At 37.6% G+C, this 15200-nt stretch overlaps 1 protein-coding gene across 1 annotated transcript; it reads right to left on the bottom strand.

Moving 5' to 3' along the window:
• Positions 1-4676: 4676 nt before the first annotated feature.
• Positions 4677-9571, bottom strand: LOC107737904 (NACHT, LRR and PYD domains-containing protein 14-like). The gene is made up of 5 exons (XM_016549540.1): positions 8547-9571; positions 7791-7961; positions 7090-7251; positions 5943-5989; positions 4677-5861 (listed from the first exon to the last, which is right to left on the bottom strand). Exons 1-5 carry the CDS (start codon positions 9524-9526, stop codon positions 5305-5307), a joined length of 1917 nt encoding a protein of 638 aa, XP_016405026.1. The 5' UTR covers positions 9527-9571; the 3' UTR covers positions 4677-5304.
• Positions 9572-15200: the final 5629 nt, after the last annotated feature.

The following is a 15200-nucleotide window of genomic DNA, read 5'->3' as shown; positions in this document are numbered from 1 at the left end:
TACACCAACAACACCAACATTAGCTAACATATATACACTAACATTAGCTAGCTTGCTCTTAAGGCTAGACCATGAGGACAAAAGAATCTAATTTTGGCAGCTTTGCTGTCTTCTTCTCCTGATTTTTTCTCTCCTGTCTCTTCTTACAACCACTTATGTTTGAATGGCATAGTCGCTTAGGTCTGCTCAGCTAATCCGTTTATGCGTTTAAACTAGCCGCCCGAGTGTTGTCTTGTCACATGATCAAATAGAGACTTAAGATTGGACTGTGATGACCCGTTTCCACAGTTGTCAACATCACAGATCTAGTAATTTTTAAATATCTTCATTTAAAAATTTAAAATAAAACACATTTATAATGCTCTACTTTGTCTTATATTACCTTGACAGTAAATGACACAAAAAGAATTAGCGCTGCTGTGAGGGTGTTTCTATACAACGGGGAGTGGAGGGAGTGACGGCAAATTTGACATGTCAATCTCAATATTTTTCTCCTCTTTTGGAAAGTCGTGGAAATGACATATAACAAATAAAACAAGACTATTCATAGTCATTGACTTTTACTAAAATTGTGTTATTTACAATCCCCTGTTGTTAAAAAAATTGTTTAGATAAAACCAGAATAAAAGCTGGTTTTATCTAAACAATAGATTGTTCAATACTGTGAACAATCTCGGTACTAATTGTATTTTATTATTAATACGTTTATTATTAATTTATATTAATATAGTCGCTTGCAATGTGGGCAGGGCCCGCTTGCGCTGCGGGCCCCCCCAGCGGCACGGGCCCCAGTGCGGCTGCACTGTCTGTAGTTACGCCACTGAGTTTCAGTATGGCTATGAATCCTTTGTTAAACACACTAATCCACCCAATGCTAAAATAGTAGTATCCTTTACTGTGCAAAGACAAAATCTTTTTTCTTTTATTTTTGTCTGTCCAACTCACAGTTCAAAGGTTTAAGTAGCTGCTAATGGTGTATGAATCCATTTATGGCTGTCAGGCCAAATACTACTTAACCAGTAAATACATTCAAGCAAAGCTTCATTTCCATGTGACCACAAAAGACAAACTCTTTTATCAGCATGTATTTGGTATGGAAGGCTATAAACAGAAATAAAAACTAACTACAGAGAATAAAACATAAAAGCAGACTGACATTACAATAGATTGTGACAGATACTTACAGATGCTATTAAATATTAAATGTGTGATAATGAATCCAGAAATGTGTTTGTTCAAACCTACCACTGTCTCAACAATGAAGATCATCAAACTCAAACTTCATTCAGTTCATAAATCCATTCTATCTCTAGATAGCAGTATTAGACGTGCCTGTTCACAGCTTTTCTCTCCTGATGTCGTTCGTGTTCTTCCTTTCACAAAATGGAGTCTGATGAAATAGTTTCACTTTTGACATGAACCGATTCAACTGAGCGCGGTAAAGTTAGTTTTAGTTTCGATATTCGCGTGCCACTGTTCTATAGAGTCGACAGTCCAACAAAGATACCACTACCGCGATTAGTTTTAACAATATGCAACAATTGTGCATATTCGACATGAAAATATTATTTAAAAACCGCCTAAGTGTATTCTAGCAGCAAATTTAATCCGGAGAAAGCTTTGACGTGCTATAGCGGCGCTTGAGAGGTAGGTATAGTTTGAGACAGCGCCATGGTTTACTGTACCTGTGCTACAACGTTTTGAAACACATGAACGCTAACATTACATCTTCCGTTTACAGAAAATGTCAACAAGCTCTGCAGTACAGTGTTATGTATGAAAATGAGAATGAAATCATAAGCCAACGCCAATGTTCCTCATAAGTTGTATGCTTCTCTCAAGTTTTAACAAATCAATTATTCAGTATTTTCAGAAGCATGCTAAATAAATGTCTCCCCTCACTTTCTCTGCTGCCAGTTGTTGCGTGACATTGTTTTCATACAAGTTCGATAAACAATAAGTTAATATTGACCAACTTACATTTTAGACACAATATCGTCGGTTATTTGTCTATTTTTGCTCAATGAAAATATTTCCATATGAAGCCAAAACATTTGCTCGTATCCGAACAACACACGGATGTGGTGTTTGGTTTGGGAATGAATCAATATGATTGAACGAATCGGTTGAATCAATTTAATGGTTCAATGACTCTCTCATCGCGCACTCACCCGTAACTTATGATGTGAGTCCAGAAAGTAGCCTACTGAAAAACTGAGATTGTTGTAATGCATTCTTATTATATTAATTATACACCAGAAACTTTATTCATTTATAAATATTTAAATATAAATGTTATAATTATATGACTAATATTATATGGTAACACTTTACAATAAGGTGTCATTTGTTAACATTAATTATTGTATTAACTAACATGAACAAACAATGAACAATACATTTATTGCAATATTTATTATTCATCTTTGTTAATGTTAATTAATAAAAATACAGTCGTTCATTTTTTGTTCATGTTAATTCACAGTGCATTAACTAATGTTAAAATCGTTAACAAATAATGATTTTAATAATGCAGAAGTAAATGCTGAAATAAACATTGATTAATAAATGCTGTAGAAGTATTGTTCGTTCTTACCTTATATTAACTAATGTTAACTAATGAACCTTATTGTAAAGTGTTACCTATATTTTAAACTGTTATTAGTTCAAATAAGAACTGATGTGTTGCTTACAAAAACGTAATACAATTCTGCTAGTAGGAATTAAATTTTTTTAGGTCCAGATATCAAAAATCATGATAAATTTACCATTGTTTTTAAAATAAATGACAAATATTTTAAATTATGTTGTACTAGCAAAGTATGAAAGGACAGCGCAAAAATCATCCAATTAAATTCATCTTCCTTTTATAAACCAGAACTTCATTCATTCATCATGACTGATGTGCTCTGGAAAAGCCAGAGACAGAGACCACTGGTGGTGAGATCAAATATATTCACACACTCATTTGAGCTTGAAATACCAAACCGTCCTATATTGTTGTGCTAAAATGGGAAAGTTCAGACTGTGGCTTTTCATGTAACATCACTGAAGAAAAAATGCTCCTTGCAAAAGCAGATGTTCAACACACCCTCAGTGTTTATAGCAGACACATTCATCCAGTTGTAGTGTTTATCGATGTCTATAAGAGATCTGGAAAGCTAGACTAGGAAACAAGGTAGAGCAGAGATGAAATGCAAACAAGAGAATGTGTGTGTGAGAAAGAGGTTTGTCTTCAGCTACTTCTTGAAAGTTGTGATGGTTTCAGAAGGTTGTGTGGAGCAGTAGATTGGGAAGATTGGGCATTGCTGTAGTTCAGTTTTACAATCCACAAATAGAAAATGCAGTAGACAAAAAACATAAGGTACGTAGATCCAAAAATACAATGATATAAAGATGAAAGAGATCTGCACTCGTCCAGATTCAGCCAAAAAGGCTTATTTCATTTATTGCTCAGAGGTCACAAAAATATGTGCAAAAAAGGGCAAAATGTGCAGAAGTGCAGAACGTTTTCGGGTATTAACTCTTCCTCAGTGCCATCCTGTTTTGCACTGTTCATGTCCATTTTGCACTGTTTTGCACATATTTTTTTGACCTCTGAACAATAAATGAAATAAGCCTTTTTGGCTGAATCTGGACGAGTGCGGATCTCTTTCATCTTTATATTATTGTTGTTCAGTTTTGAAATGGCAAGTGCTTGAATGAGGAGCTGCGCCGCATACTCTGATAGGACGAGTCTGATCTTCCTGGTTGGTGTTAGTGTTGCAGACCCCAGTTAAACAGTCCTTTATCCAAGCAGAGATGTATTCAAGGCAGGTAGAGACACAAGCTGAGACAGTGGGATCATCAGGTTGAAACTACAGATAGAGCTGTGTATCATCTGCAGAGCAGTGGTAGGAGAGAGTGTCAGTATCTTCACTGACATCATGAGAAGAGAAGTGGTTAATGTTGGGGAGAGATGCAACACCACAGAGAAGAAGCGTGTAGAGGAGATAGAGCAAAGGTTACAGCGAAAGGAGATCAGAGGAGTCATTGGTGAGCATGAAAAGAGAGTGAAGGAAAACTGGAGAAAGAAGTGACAGATAAATTTTAATGGAGTGACAAGGTGGTTGTCAGTGATGCAGTTAGGTGTGAGGATGAGGTCTAGTTATTTGCCTGCTTTGTGTGTCTCAGCTGCTTGAGGTTTGTCACAGTGAATGTTAAAGTCACCCAGGATTTCCAGCTGTGTTTCATCCTCTGGGAAAGAAGACAGCAGCATGTCTTGACCTGGAGGACTGAAGGTGTCAAGATTAATTTTGGCAGAATCAGTAACAGTTATGGCATGATATTCAAAGAAAGAGTAAGTGCAGAGAGAGGAGAAGGTCTTTATCAAATAAACCTTTTTGAATCATCTGTATTCATATATTTATAATCTAAATAGATTAAAACAGATATTGAACTGCAACATTACCAATAATTCAACTATCACGTAATGAATAAATATAAATTTCTATTTAGTTATTTCAACTGCAACATTGATTTGTAAATATTCACAATAAATACTTGACATATTACTAACAGCACTGATTCATACGGAGTGATAAACACATAAAAATAGTTCGAAAATTTAATTTTATTGATTTAATAATTAATGATAGTTAATGATAAAGTTGCTAAATGGCTGCAAGTATTTGGAAACAACAGACTAAAATACATAATTTGAGGATAAATTATCAGCCCATAATAATGTTGAGCTCAAGACACAAGCTGATCATTGAATGTATTCAGGTTTTACAACTATGAGAGATTCTCAAACTCTCCTGATCATCGAGTCTCAAACAAAGAATACATCTGACATGAGTTTGATCCACATCTTCAGCTCTACTGAACAATCAGTCTGACTGTGATTTTAAGACAGACAGTTGAGAATGAGTGATCAGGAAGAGATGTCAACCTTCCACATGGAGCATAAGATGAGCTCCACAGCCTTTAACATTTGTGATGACGTGTGTTTAGAAGATGAGCTCTGACTGACCCTCAGTTACCATAGTAACAGAGCAAGCGGTTGCTAAGAACTGTTTCCTGTGAGCGAGAAACTAAATCTTCCTCCATGTGGCGCTCAGTGACTCAGAAAGACAAACCTCATATTCGGATGCCTTTATAAAAACACAAAACAAGTCTGTGGTGTGTCTCATTCAGACTGAAGTCAACGTGTTTTTATACACACACACACACTGAAATTAAGATTCGAAGAGAGAAAGAGTTTACAGTTGTTGAGTTCAAGAGAGATAATGTGAATGAGTTTCTTTCACTTAACTGTGTGTCTCACTTGCTTCTCATGAAAGGCTGTTTAATCTCACACAGAGACACTGAACTACCAGAATAAACCCCAAATCCAGCATAGAGGGGTTCAGTGAATGTGCTGTTGAATGTGTGTAAGCGTGTGAGTGTGTGTGTGTCAGAGACGCTGTAAAAGGACAGAGTGCCGGCTGACCAGTCCAGATACACTCCTACTTTCTTAGGGCGATGTGAAGGGACAGATATTTCTGTGATCTTATTACTGTGTCTCACAAAGAAACTGTTATTAAAACAGTTCAAACTCCAGGACTTTTCATTGTATCCAAGCAAACAGTCATCACTCTCTCCTTTCCTGCTGATTCCTTTATATGTCACTGATATATAAACCTTCCCACTCCATTCAGCCTCCCAGTAACAGCGTCCAGACAGACTCTTTCCACATAGAACTTGATAACACTCATCAAATCTGTCTGGATGATCAGTATATGTTTGCTTCTCTCTCATATGTGTCACTTTTCTGTTCCTCTCAGACAGAGACAGATAAGTGTTTGCTGTGTTTAAATCCAGTGTGAGATCACATGCATCTGAACACAAGAAGAGAAATTATAACACTCCTAAAACAAAACAGTGATTAAAGTGTGTGTATGTGTGTGTGAGAGACCTACATTTTTGTGGCCCTGTTATAATCCTGATTTCTCCTCCATGATCCACACTATAAAAACAAAAGATGAACCCATAATAATGTGGATGGCTGTTCAGAAATTATTTTGTTAATGTTAATATTTTCTAATGATTTATTACAGTGGTTGAAAGCATGGAGACACATCAAACTCTGTAAATTTACTCTTGGTCATTGTCAGATGATTAAGTAGTGTGTTAAATGTTTGCAGTAGTACATACTGTGCAATTTGTTCTGTTTATACAGCATACCTGACCCTGATTCATTACTACCAACACTCAAAATTAACAAAAATATAAAGCTTTTAATTTTATTTATCACTGTGTTTTTAATTAAGTTTAATATAAAACAAGGATGTTTTTCTAGCTGTAATATAATTTCAACCTAAAGTCAGTTCATCTTTACAACTTAAAAAAAAAAAAACAATCTGGACAAGTCCCATGGTAAATATAATGTAAGCAAATAATGACAGATATTTAATTTTTGATGTTTAACTAAATCTCCAAAATCAGGCCAAAGTCCCTTCTGATTAAGATCCTTTGAGCTGCTCTTTCTGTCCTCCTGCATTACATGTAGTTTCTGATTCACAGTCTCTATCACTGGACAAGTTCCTCAAGCCTTGACCTACAGACTCACCTCTACATTTACTAATCATTTGGGTCTAAATCATTTCATTTGTGCAGGTGTTAACTGATATTCATCTACTAACTGCATTAATCTCTTTCTGTTCAGCTGCACTGAGCTGATCTGCTTTATTCAGTTTCACAAGGTCAAACATCATTTCTTCTCATTTAGACTGTGATCTCTGTGTTTTCAGATTGTGGACCTGTTTTTGCTTTGTGTCTCCGGCAGCATCAAGAATTTACTTTCTAGAGCAGCAACAAGCTTTGACTTGATGTTTTGGGATCAGAGTCTTGAGTCTGTTTCTCAGATGCTGCTGTTATGAGTCACAAGCAGCTGTTGAACTGAATCAAAATCAACTTCACTTACAGAGTTCAAGACACGCCCTTATCTTCCATGTGCAGTATTGATGAGTATATACAGTATGTGCTGTATGCAGGGACCTATTTACATATGAGTTTTCAATGACTTTATGACACATGACAGGTTGAGATTGTTAGTGTTGAACATACTTGAGTTTGTCCAGTCTGTAGTTTGGATCAGAGAGCAGCTTGACTAATGATTGTCCTGGGTGATTGTAGCTCAGATCCAGCTCTCTCAGGTGTGAGGGGTTTGAACTCAGAGCTGAAGCCAGAAAACAGCAGCCTTCCTCTGTCACCATACAACCAGATAACCTACAAACACACACAAACACTCACATAATCTGGGACTTGAGGTCATCTTAAACTGAAACACACACAGGAGTGTTCAGATTCCTGTCACTATGCAAAAAAATAAAATTATTAATTGTTTCAGTGTATCACTTTTTATCCACAGGTCACAGATTGCAGGTTCAGTTCAGCTTGAGTAACTCTGGTTTCAATGTTTTACTCAGTGTCACAGTGTTGGTGGAGCAGAATTTTTTTCTCAAAAACAGTTTCTGTCATCTCCACTCCTCACAAATTACAGATCTTCTTTATGCACCAAGAGCTTGTAACACTCCAAAGAGAAAGGAAAACTTGAAATCACATCATATGACCCCTTTAAACATTGAGTAAATCATTTCACTAAATATCTAAAAAGTTCATAAAAAACTGTCTGGAGCAAATGCAAACTTAAAGTCTTCAGACACACTAGGGTCTGTGATATATTACCAAAAAAAAAAAAAAAAATCAGTAAAGCAGAGGGCATCTTTCATTTAATAACCATGTGAATCTTCATCTGATTGTATTACCTCAGTATGTTGAGTTGACAGTGTGAACTCTTCAGTCCATCAGAGAGCAGCTTCACTCCTGAATCCTGCAGGTCATTGTTACTCAGGTCCAGCTCTCTCAGTGAGTTTGATGATTGTAGAGATGAAGACAAACTTTCACAGCAATAACCAGTGAGATTACAGTCAGCAAGCCTATAACACAGGATGAAATATAATTTTTTTAGCAACATGTATTCAGTGTAGCATCAGTGTCACAGTGAAGTAATAAGGAGGACGTAGGACAGAAAAATGCCAAAAAGAAGACAACACTATTACTCCAGCTGGTATTTAACTAACAATAAAATGTGAACCATGCTAAAAGTCCAACATAAATTCTAAAGGTCAGAAATAAAATTTTTGGTACAAAAAACCTTGACTAAAATTTAGTAGATATGGCTAAACTGCTGTATTTGCAAAGATGTTTATAAATATGTACTATCTCTCTAAACCTAAACTGCATAAAGTACTATATGATGAAGTGAACCTCATGAGAGAAAATAAAATGATTTACTATTTACTAAACAACTAAACTGTACATGTTCATAACCTCCTTCTGAGTTTGACTGATTCCACGTTGTTTGGAGTGAGTCATGAGATACTAAACACTTCTGACCTCTTCAAACAGCTTCTGATATACCTGTAAATTATTAGTGTCATGATTCGATGAAGGAATATTACTGTGTCTCAACAAAACAAACACATTCAGTTTTATCTCCAATCACATAAATGAATACTCACAGTGCCTTGCTGCAGTTCACCACAGCTGGTATCAGTCTCCTCCTACCCTCATCTGATGTGTTGTATCTCTTCAGATCAAACTCATCCAGCACCTCCTCTGATATCTGAAGCATGTAGGCGATTGTTGAGCAGTGAGACAGAGAGAGTTTCTCCACTGAGTGATTCTTTGATTTCACAAACTCCTGAATCTTTCTGTACAGAGTCTGATCTTTTATTTCCAGCAGACAGAGGAACAGATTGATGCATCTGTCAGCTGAGAGACATTCATAATCACCCTTGATTCTGTCTTTAATGTACTGTGTGATTCTGTTGATTGTCTCTGAGCTGTTCACTGTGTGTGTCAGTAGATCCTGTAAGAGTCTCTGATTGGACTCCAGTGAGACGCCCAGCAGGAACCGCAAGAAAATATCTAGGTGTCCATTTTTACTCTTTAAGGATTTATTAATTGCTGATTTTAGTAGCTCATACGAGTTTTCCTGACTGCACCGCTGATATTCGTCATTCAGAAATGACTTCACTGATTCCTCATTCTTGACTACATAGGAGTGAAACAAAAAGAAAGCCGCTAGAAACTCCTGAAAGCTCAGATGTATGAAGCAGTAGACTTTCTTCTGATGGATCACAGATTCCTCCTTAAAGATCTCAGTGCAAATCCCAGAATACACTGAGGCATCAGTGATGTCTATCCCGCTCTCAATCAGGTCCTTTTCATAGAACATCACATTGCCCTTCATCAGCTGTTTGAAAGCCAGTTCAGCAAGTTTCACAATCACATCTCTGTTGGACTTCAGGAGATTCTCTGGATCTCTCTCATCATACTTCTGACTCTTCATGTTGATCTTCTTCATATTTGTTTGAATGAGCAGGAAGTAGATGTACATTTCAGTCAGAGTTTGAGGGATTTCTGCACTGTCATCTTGTTTCAGGAGGTTCTGCAGCACAGTGGCTGAGATCCAGCAGAAGACGGGGATGTGACACATGATGTGGAGGCTTCTTGATCTTTTAATGTGTGAGATGATTCTGCTGGCTTGATGCTCATCACTGATTCTCTTCCTGAAATATTCCTCTTTCTGAGGATCATTGAATCCCTGAATATCTGTCACACGGTTGATGTATTCTGAGGGGATCTGATTGGCTGCTGCTGGTCTGGAGGTGATCCAGATGAGAGCAGAGGGAAGCATGTTCTGGGTGTTTTCTCCATCTGTAAAACCTCATGTTCTTCATTTACTGTTTCACTTTCTCCCTCTATGATGTAGAGCTGTGTGTAGATCCTGTTCAGGAGAATTTGATTCCCTTCTAGTTTGATTCCCTCAAATAAGCTCTCATACCTGTTCTTCATGCTGGTTTGGTGCTGGTCTTTGACTCTCTGCAGGGCTGTTTTGCTGTTGTTCTTCCTGAAGACATTCTGACAGTAGGAGACAAAGCGAGTCAGAAAGGGCATCACTGATCGGCTCACATTTCCTCTTCTCAATCTGCAGAAACAGTGAGATGAACAGAAAAACTGTGAAAAGCATAAGAGTTTCTGTGCTCCAGAATGTGGCTTTCTCTCTCTCTCTCTCTCTCTCTGTGTGTGTGTGTGTGTGTGTGTGTCCATGCAACAGTGAAGGCAGCATATTATTTTAGAATGGTGAAAATCAGAATATAATTATGCAAAATGAACAGGTCTGAATGTATTTTAATTTGAAGGGAAACTTGGTAAAGCCAAAATGTGAATTTTGAGGTTAACTTAAATATGTTTTTAAATGTCTTCAATAACAAATGTAAGCATTAGAAATTATCCCAAAGCTCTCCAAAGTCCTTTAAACAGGTGCTTGTGCCAGTGTTTTGAGGCTTGGGCATGATGATACTACCGTAGTACTGGTATACTGTGTAGTACCTTCCTACACAATGTAGTTGAATGATGCACTGCAGACATCTGAAAAACATTTGGATAATGGACATATAATGCAGAACATGGTTTACCCATGTAGGACATGTTCCTGGGTCCTTGTTTATCAATTTTTATACTCACTCAGTGTCAGAGGTCACTGCTCCATCACTGAGAAGAGGAGGGATTCCCATGGATGCGTCACTCTTCACAGACACACAGCTGGGATCTGGAGATTCTGCTTTATGCATGTCAACATCATCCTTCTTTTCTCTCTTCACATTGCGACTCATTTTAGAGGCAGAGCTGTAGAAACCAAGAGGGAATAGAAGACAAACACTAAAATAACACTCTTGGATGTGCTTTTTCAATTTCTGTTTCTAAGTGAATGCTAATTCTAATGCAATCCTTTCCTGTTTGGTGACAGACCACTTACAAACATAAAACTATAAGTAATCTCTACTTAATAAATAGTATATTCTTTTGTTGAAGCCATCAGCATACAATATTTCAACGTGTTTTAAAAAGTTGTGTTTAACAGTAGATTTCATGGTGGGAAAGCTACACACCAAGATCTCTTTAGCCCTGCCCACTTCCATGAAGCACCTCAAATGACTAAATTGAGCCTGTCTCCATACACTCCTCAAAATACTCAAAATATTTAGGTAAATATATGTCTTTATGTCCAATTTCTTTTTTTTCTTTCTTTTTTTCCTTCAAATAAAAGTTTGTAACATTGTGATTCATATTATATGGGAAAAATTAGTGGAAAAAATATATTTTCAGAACCAACAATGCTGAAAAATTAGGTGAGCACTAATGCACTCTATAAAGCCTAACTGCTCCGGCTCCTCAGTATCTGAGCAATATTAGAAGCTTGTCTGCAGTAATTTTAGAATCCCTGATTATGTTTCACTACAGCAGTTTAATCATGTTTATACTCACTCAGGGGCAGAGGTCGCTGTGCCATCATTGAGAAGAGGAGGTATTCCCATAGATGCGTTACTCTTCATAGACACACCGCTGGGTTCTGGAGATGTAGCCTCCTCCTCTTTCTTCACATAGAGACTCATTTCACAGGCAGTGCTGTAGAAAAAGACAAAAACAGGCAACTGAATTTCCTTATTTAGACATAAGAGGAGGAATAATGAAATCTTCATGAATTCTAATGTCATACACTATTAAAGTATATAATGAAACAAAGCTTTGGATGAATAATCACCAGTCTAAAGCTGTTCAACTCAACTCCCAGTTCAGTACATTCAGAAATGATTCCTAAAATCAGAGTAAGAAAAACTCTCAGCAGACTATGCTTAAGCATCTGAAAATACTCTTAAATTACTGTTCACATTGATTTATTCATGAGAATAAATACAGAAATGTGTTTGTTCAAACCTACCTCTGTTTCAACAATGAAGAACATCAAAACACACTTCATTCAGTTCATAAATCCATTCTGTCTCTGAATAGCAGCATTAAACCGATCTGTTCTCAAACTGGTTATTCACAAACAGCTTTTCTCGCTTGATGTTTTTTGTGTTCTTCCTTTCACAAAATGGAGTCTGTTTAAATACTTTCACTTTTAAAACAGTTTCACTTTTGACAGTGTCACATGGCCAGTGAAAGAAGAGAATCCTGAAAAATTGTTAAAGGAATATTCTGGATTTAATACAATTAAGCTCTATTTAAGTGTAGTTTGCTGTTGATTAACACAAAAAATAAATATTGTATCATCCTTCATTTTGTACAAACATCCCAAAAGCATGTTTAAAATAATGCTTTCACTTTACCTGTACTAAGATGCCTACAGACCAGCTCAAACCAGAAGAAACCGCCACAGACAACATGGGCGAATCCTACTATGTGGATGGTATGTCAATTTAACCCGTGGGGATAAAAACTCCTCAAAAGACTGAACTAATTTGCACAGTGGAGAGGAATTAAGCTTATCAAAAAACACCAAGATCATTGCTTATGGAGGTGCGGAGATACCCACAGCAGGATTTGTTACTTTCACCTGCCACTCATCTGAAAGGGTTTATAACCTCTCATTCTACGTGGTAAAGAGAAATGTGCAACCATTGATAGGACTACCGGACTCTTTACAAATGAAGCTGGTCTCATTTAACAGCTGTCAGATGAAGATTCAAGTTTCACAAGCCAGATTTATTCAGAATATTCAGACCTTTTCAAGGATGAGATTGGTAAACTTCCAGTAACATATGCAATGAAACTGGACCCAGCAGTGCACCCAGTTGTAAAACCTGCACGCAAAATCCCGACAGCCATGCACGGCAAGGTCAAGGCAGAATTACAAAGAATGGTCAGTATGGGTGTTTTTATTCCAGTCTCGGAGTCCACTGAATGGGTATCATCAATGGTAGCAACGCACAAAAATAATTTAAAGGAGATAAGAAAATGCATTGACCCAAGAGACCTTAATAAAGCCCTCCTACGTCCACATCATCCGATGCGGTCTAGAAGAAGTCGCATCTCAAATGCCAAACTGCTCTGTCTTTTCTGTTTTGCATGCGAAAACTTCCTTCTGGCAAATTTCTCTTGATAAAAAATCATCGATGCTGACGACGTTCAACTCATCATTTGGGAGATTCCGATTTATAAGCATGCCATTCGGAATCAGCACAGCGAGTGAGGTGTTCCAAAGGGCCATGGAGCAAATATTTGCAGGTTATCCATGTGCTGTTATAGTGGATGACATCCTCGTGGGAGGAAAGGATGTGAAAGAACACAACGAAAATCTCAAGAAAGTTCTGGATTGTGCATGAAAAGTTAACCTCAGAATGAACCCCCTCAAATGCAAGTTTCGACTGTCAGAGGTATGCTATGTGGGACATGTGTTCACAAGTAAAGAACTAAAACCAGACCCTTCAAAGATTATAGGAGACATATTATGCCCCTTTTTACAATATGTAATATAAGTCTCTGGTGTCCCCAGAATGTGTCTGTGAAGTTTCAACTGTGCAGCCAAACACAGAACAGTTAGCATGCTTCGCTCAAACTTTCATCATGGCATTAGAGCTAGCGCACCGCTGTCGCTTGCAAATCAAAATGATGGTGTCATGGGCGTAAACTTGCAGATTAAGGGGCGGTAATATTATAATGAGATCCTTTTGCCACGTCACCAAGGGAGCGAAATCTGACGCGCTCGTTTTTTCAGACACTTGCAGAAAAAGGCTTACCAAAACAAAGTTACTGGGTTAATCTTTTTCACGTTTCCTTGGTTGGTAGATGCACCGGAGACCTGATTATAGCACTTAAAACCTGGAAAAGTCCGATTTTCATGATATGTCACCTTTAAGGCAATCTCAGAGATGGAAGTGCCAGAGAACGTAACAGCCCTACAATGCTTTAGAGATGGTTAGCTATCTTGGAAAATTCATTCCAAGTTTCAGCGACCTATCAGCACCCTTACGAGAGCTGACTCACAGAGATGTTGAATGGTGCTGGCTTGAACATCATCAAGATGCATTCATCAAGCTGAAAGAGTGCATCACATCGCCAACACTGAGATATTACAATGTCCAAAAGCCTGTCACACTGACATGTGACGCTTCACAATTCTCATTGAAACAGATCATCAGCCATTGGTGGCAATTCTCAACAAGCCACTGCACATGACACCAGCACGATTACAACGAATGATGTTGAGACTCTAGAAGTATGATTTTGTGATAGGTTACAAAAAAAGGAAAACAAAGGTATCTGGCCGATACACATTCACGTGCCCCTATGAAGAACACAGAAGTACAAGCCACTGAAAAGACTGATTTTGAGGTAATGTCTGTAGAACACATCTCATCATCAAGGCTTGTCGAGTTAAAATAGCACACAGCCACAGATCCAACACTGCAGCAGCTTTGCAGAATAATACACCAGGGCTGACCAGATCGGCGGGCAAAGCTGCCTCTTGCACTCCGACAGTATTACCCATACCGAGATGAACTGACAACAAAGGTTGAGATTGTGATGAAAGGCCAAAAAGCTGTGATTCCCAAGTCACTGCTCATTTGCAATCAAGTCAACGATATCGCTGGAAATGAAGTGTCCCCAACTAAGCAAGCCAGAGGCGACAGCGGCAAGGAACCATATAGTTGAACTATGGTCACTTTAGTAAAACCATGGTTAATTTTCATAAGGGCCTGCCAGTGACAGGCTGTTGCATACATAAAATGCAACTTTTTTATTTTGACAGTGTATGATTTATATTAACATTACAGAATAGAACATGATCAATATGCTCTTTCAACGTTCAATTTAAATAATTGTAATTGCACAAACTATGTAGGCTACAATTTCAATTTGTTTATTGTGAAATAACTCAAACATATGTTTTTTTTCTGTCCTCTGATGAGCATTGTTCAGGGCTGCCGTTCCCAAAAGCTTTAATGCTTTCTTATGATACTTTTGGGAAATGCAGCCCTGTTTGAATGCACTGTCAGAAGTGAGTGAACGCTCTCTTTGATTGATTGGTTCTGTCTTGCAACATTTGCGTGTGTTCAGATGAGCAGGAAAATAGTTCTATCCTACACAATTACTTGCGAACGAAGGTTATTTGTCCAATTCAATGCATTTGTACACATCATTATTATTATTTTAAATAAATAACATCACTGGAAAATAAAACACACCTTAGTATCGATATTTTTAAGATTAGGCTTGTTTGAGATGAGCAAAATCTGCGCAGAACCGATCAACGGTGATCATCGCGAGATGCATGCCGGTTAGAAATAGGCTTGTTTGAGATGCGCCTTGCCTCGCCTGAAATG

Source organism: Sinocyclocheilus rhinocerous, unplaced genomic scaffold (genome assembly GCF_001515625.1).
Source record: "Sinocyclocheilus rhinocerous isolate Xijiao unplaced genomic scaffold, SAMN03320098_v1.1 scaffold3785, whole genome shotgun sequence".
Taxonomy (NCBI): Eukaryota; Metazoa; Chordata; class Actinopteri; order Cypriniformes; family Cyprinidae; genus Sinocyclocheilus; species Sinocyclocheilus rhinocerous.
The sequence above is the reverse complement of the archived record's forward strand: the minus strand, read 5'-3'. Positions and strand labels throughout refer to the sequence as shown.

Excerpts from the sequence above, each read along its gene's own strand:
- LOC107737904 (XM_016549540.1), bottom strand. The coding sequence starts at position 9,526 with ATGTGTCACATCCCCGTCTTCTGCTGGATCTCAGCCACTGTGCTGCAG. Across the intron at positions 7,962-8,546 it reads GTGAACTGCAGCAAGGCACT|GCTTGCTGACTGTAATCTCA; the intron begins GTGAGTATTCAT and ends CCTGTGTTATAG. Across the intron at positions 5,862-5,942 it reads TATAACAGGGCCACAAAAAT|ATGCATGTGATCTCACACTG; the intron begins GTAGGTCTCTCA and ends TCTTGTGTTCAG.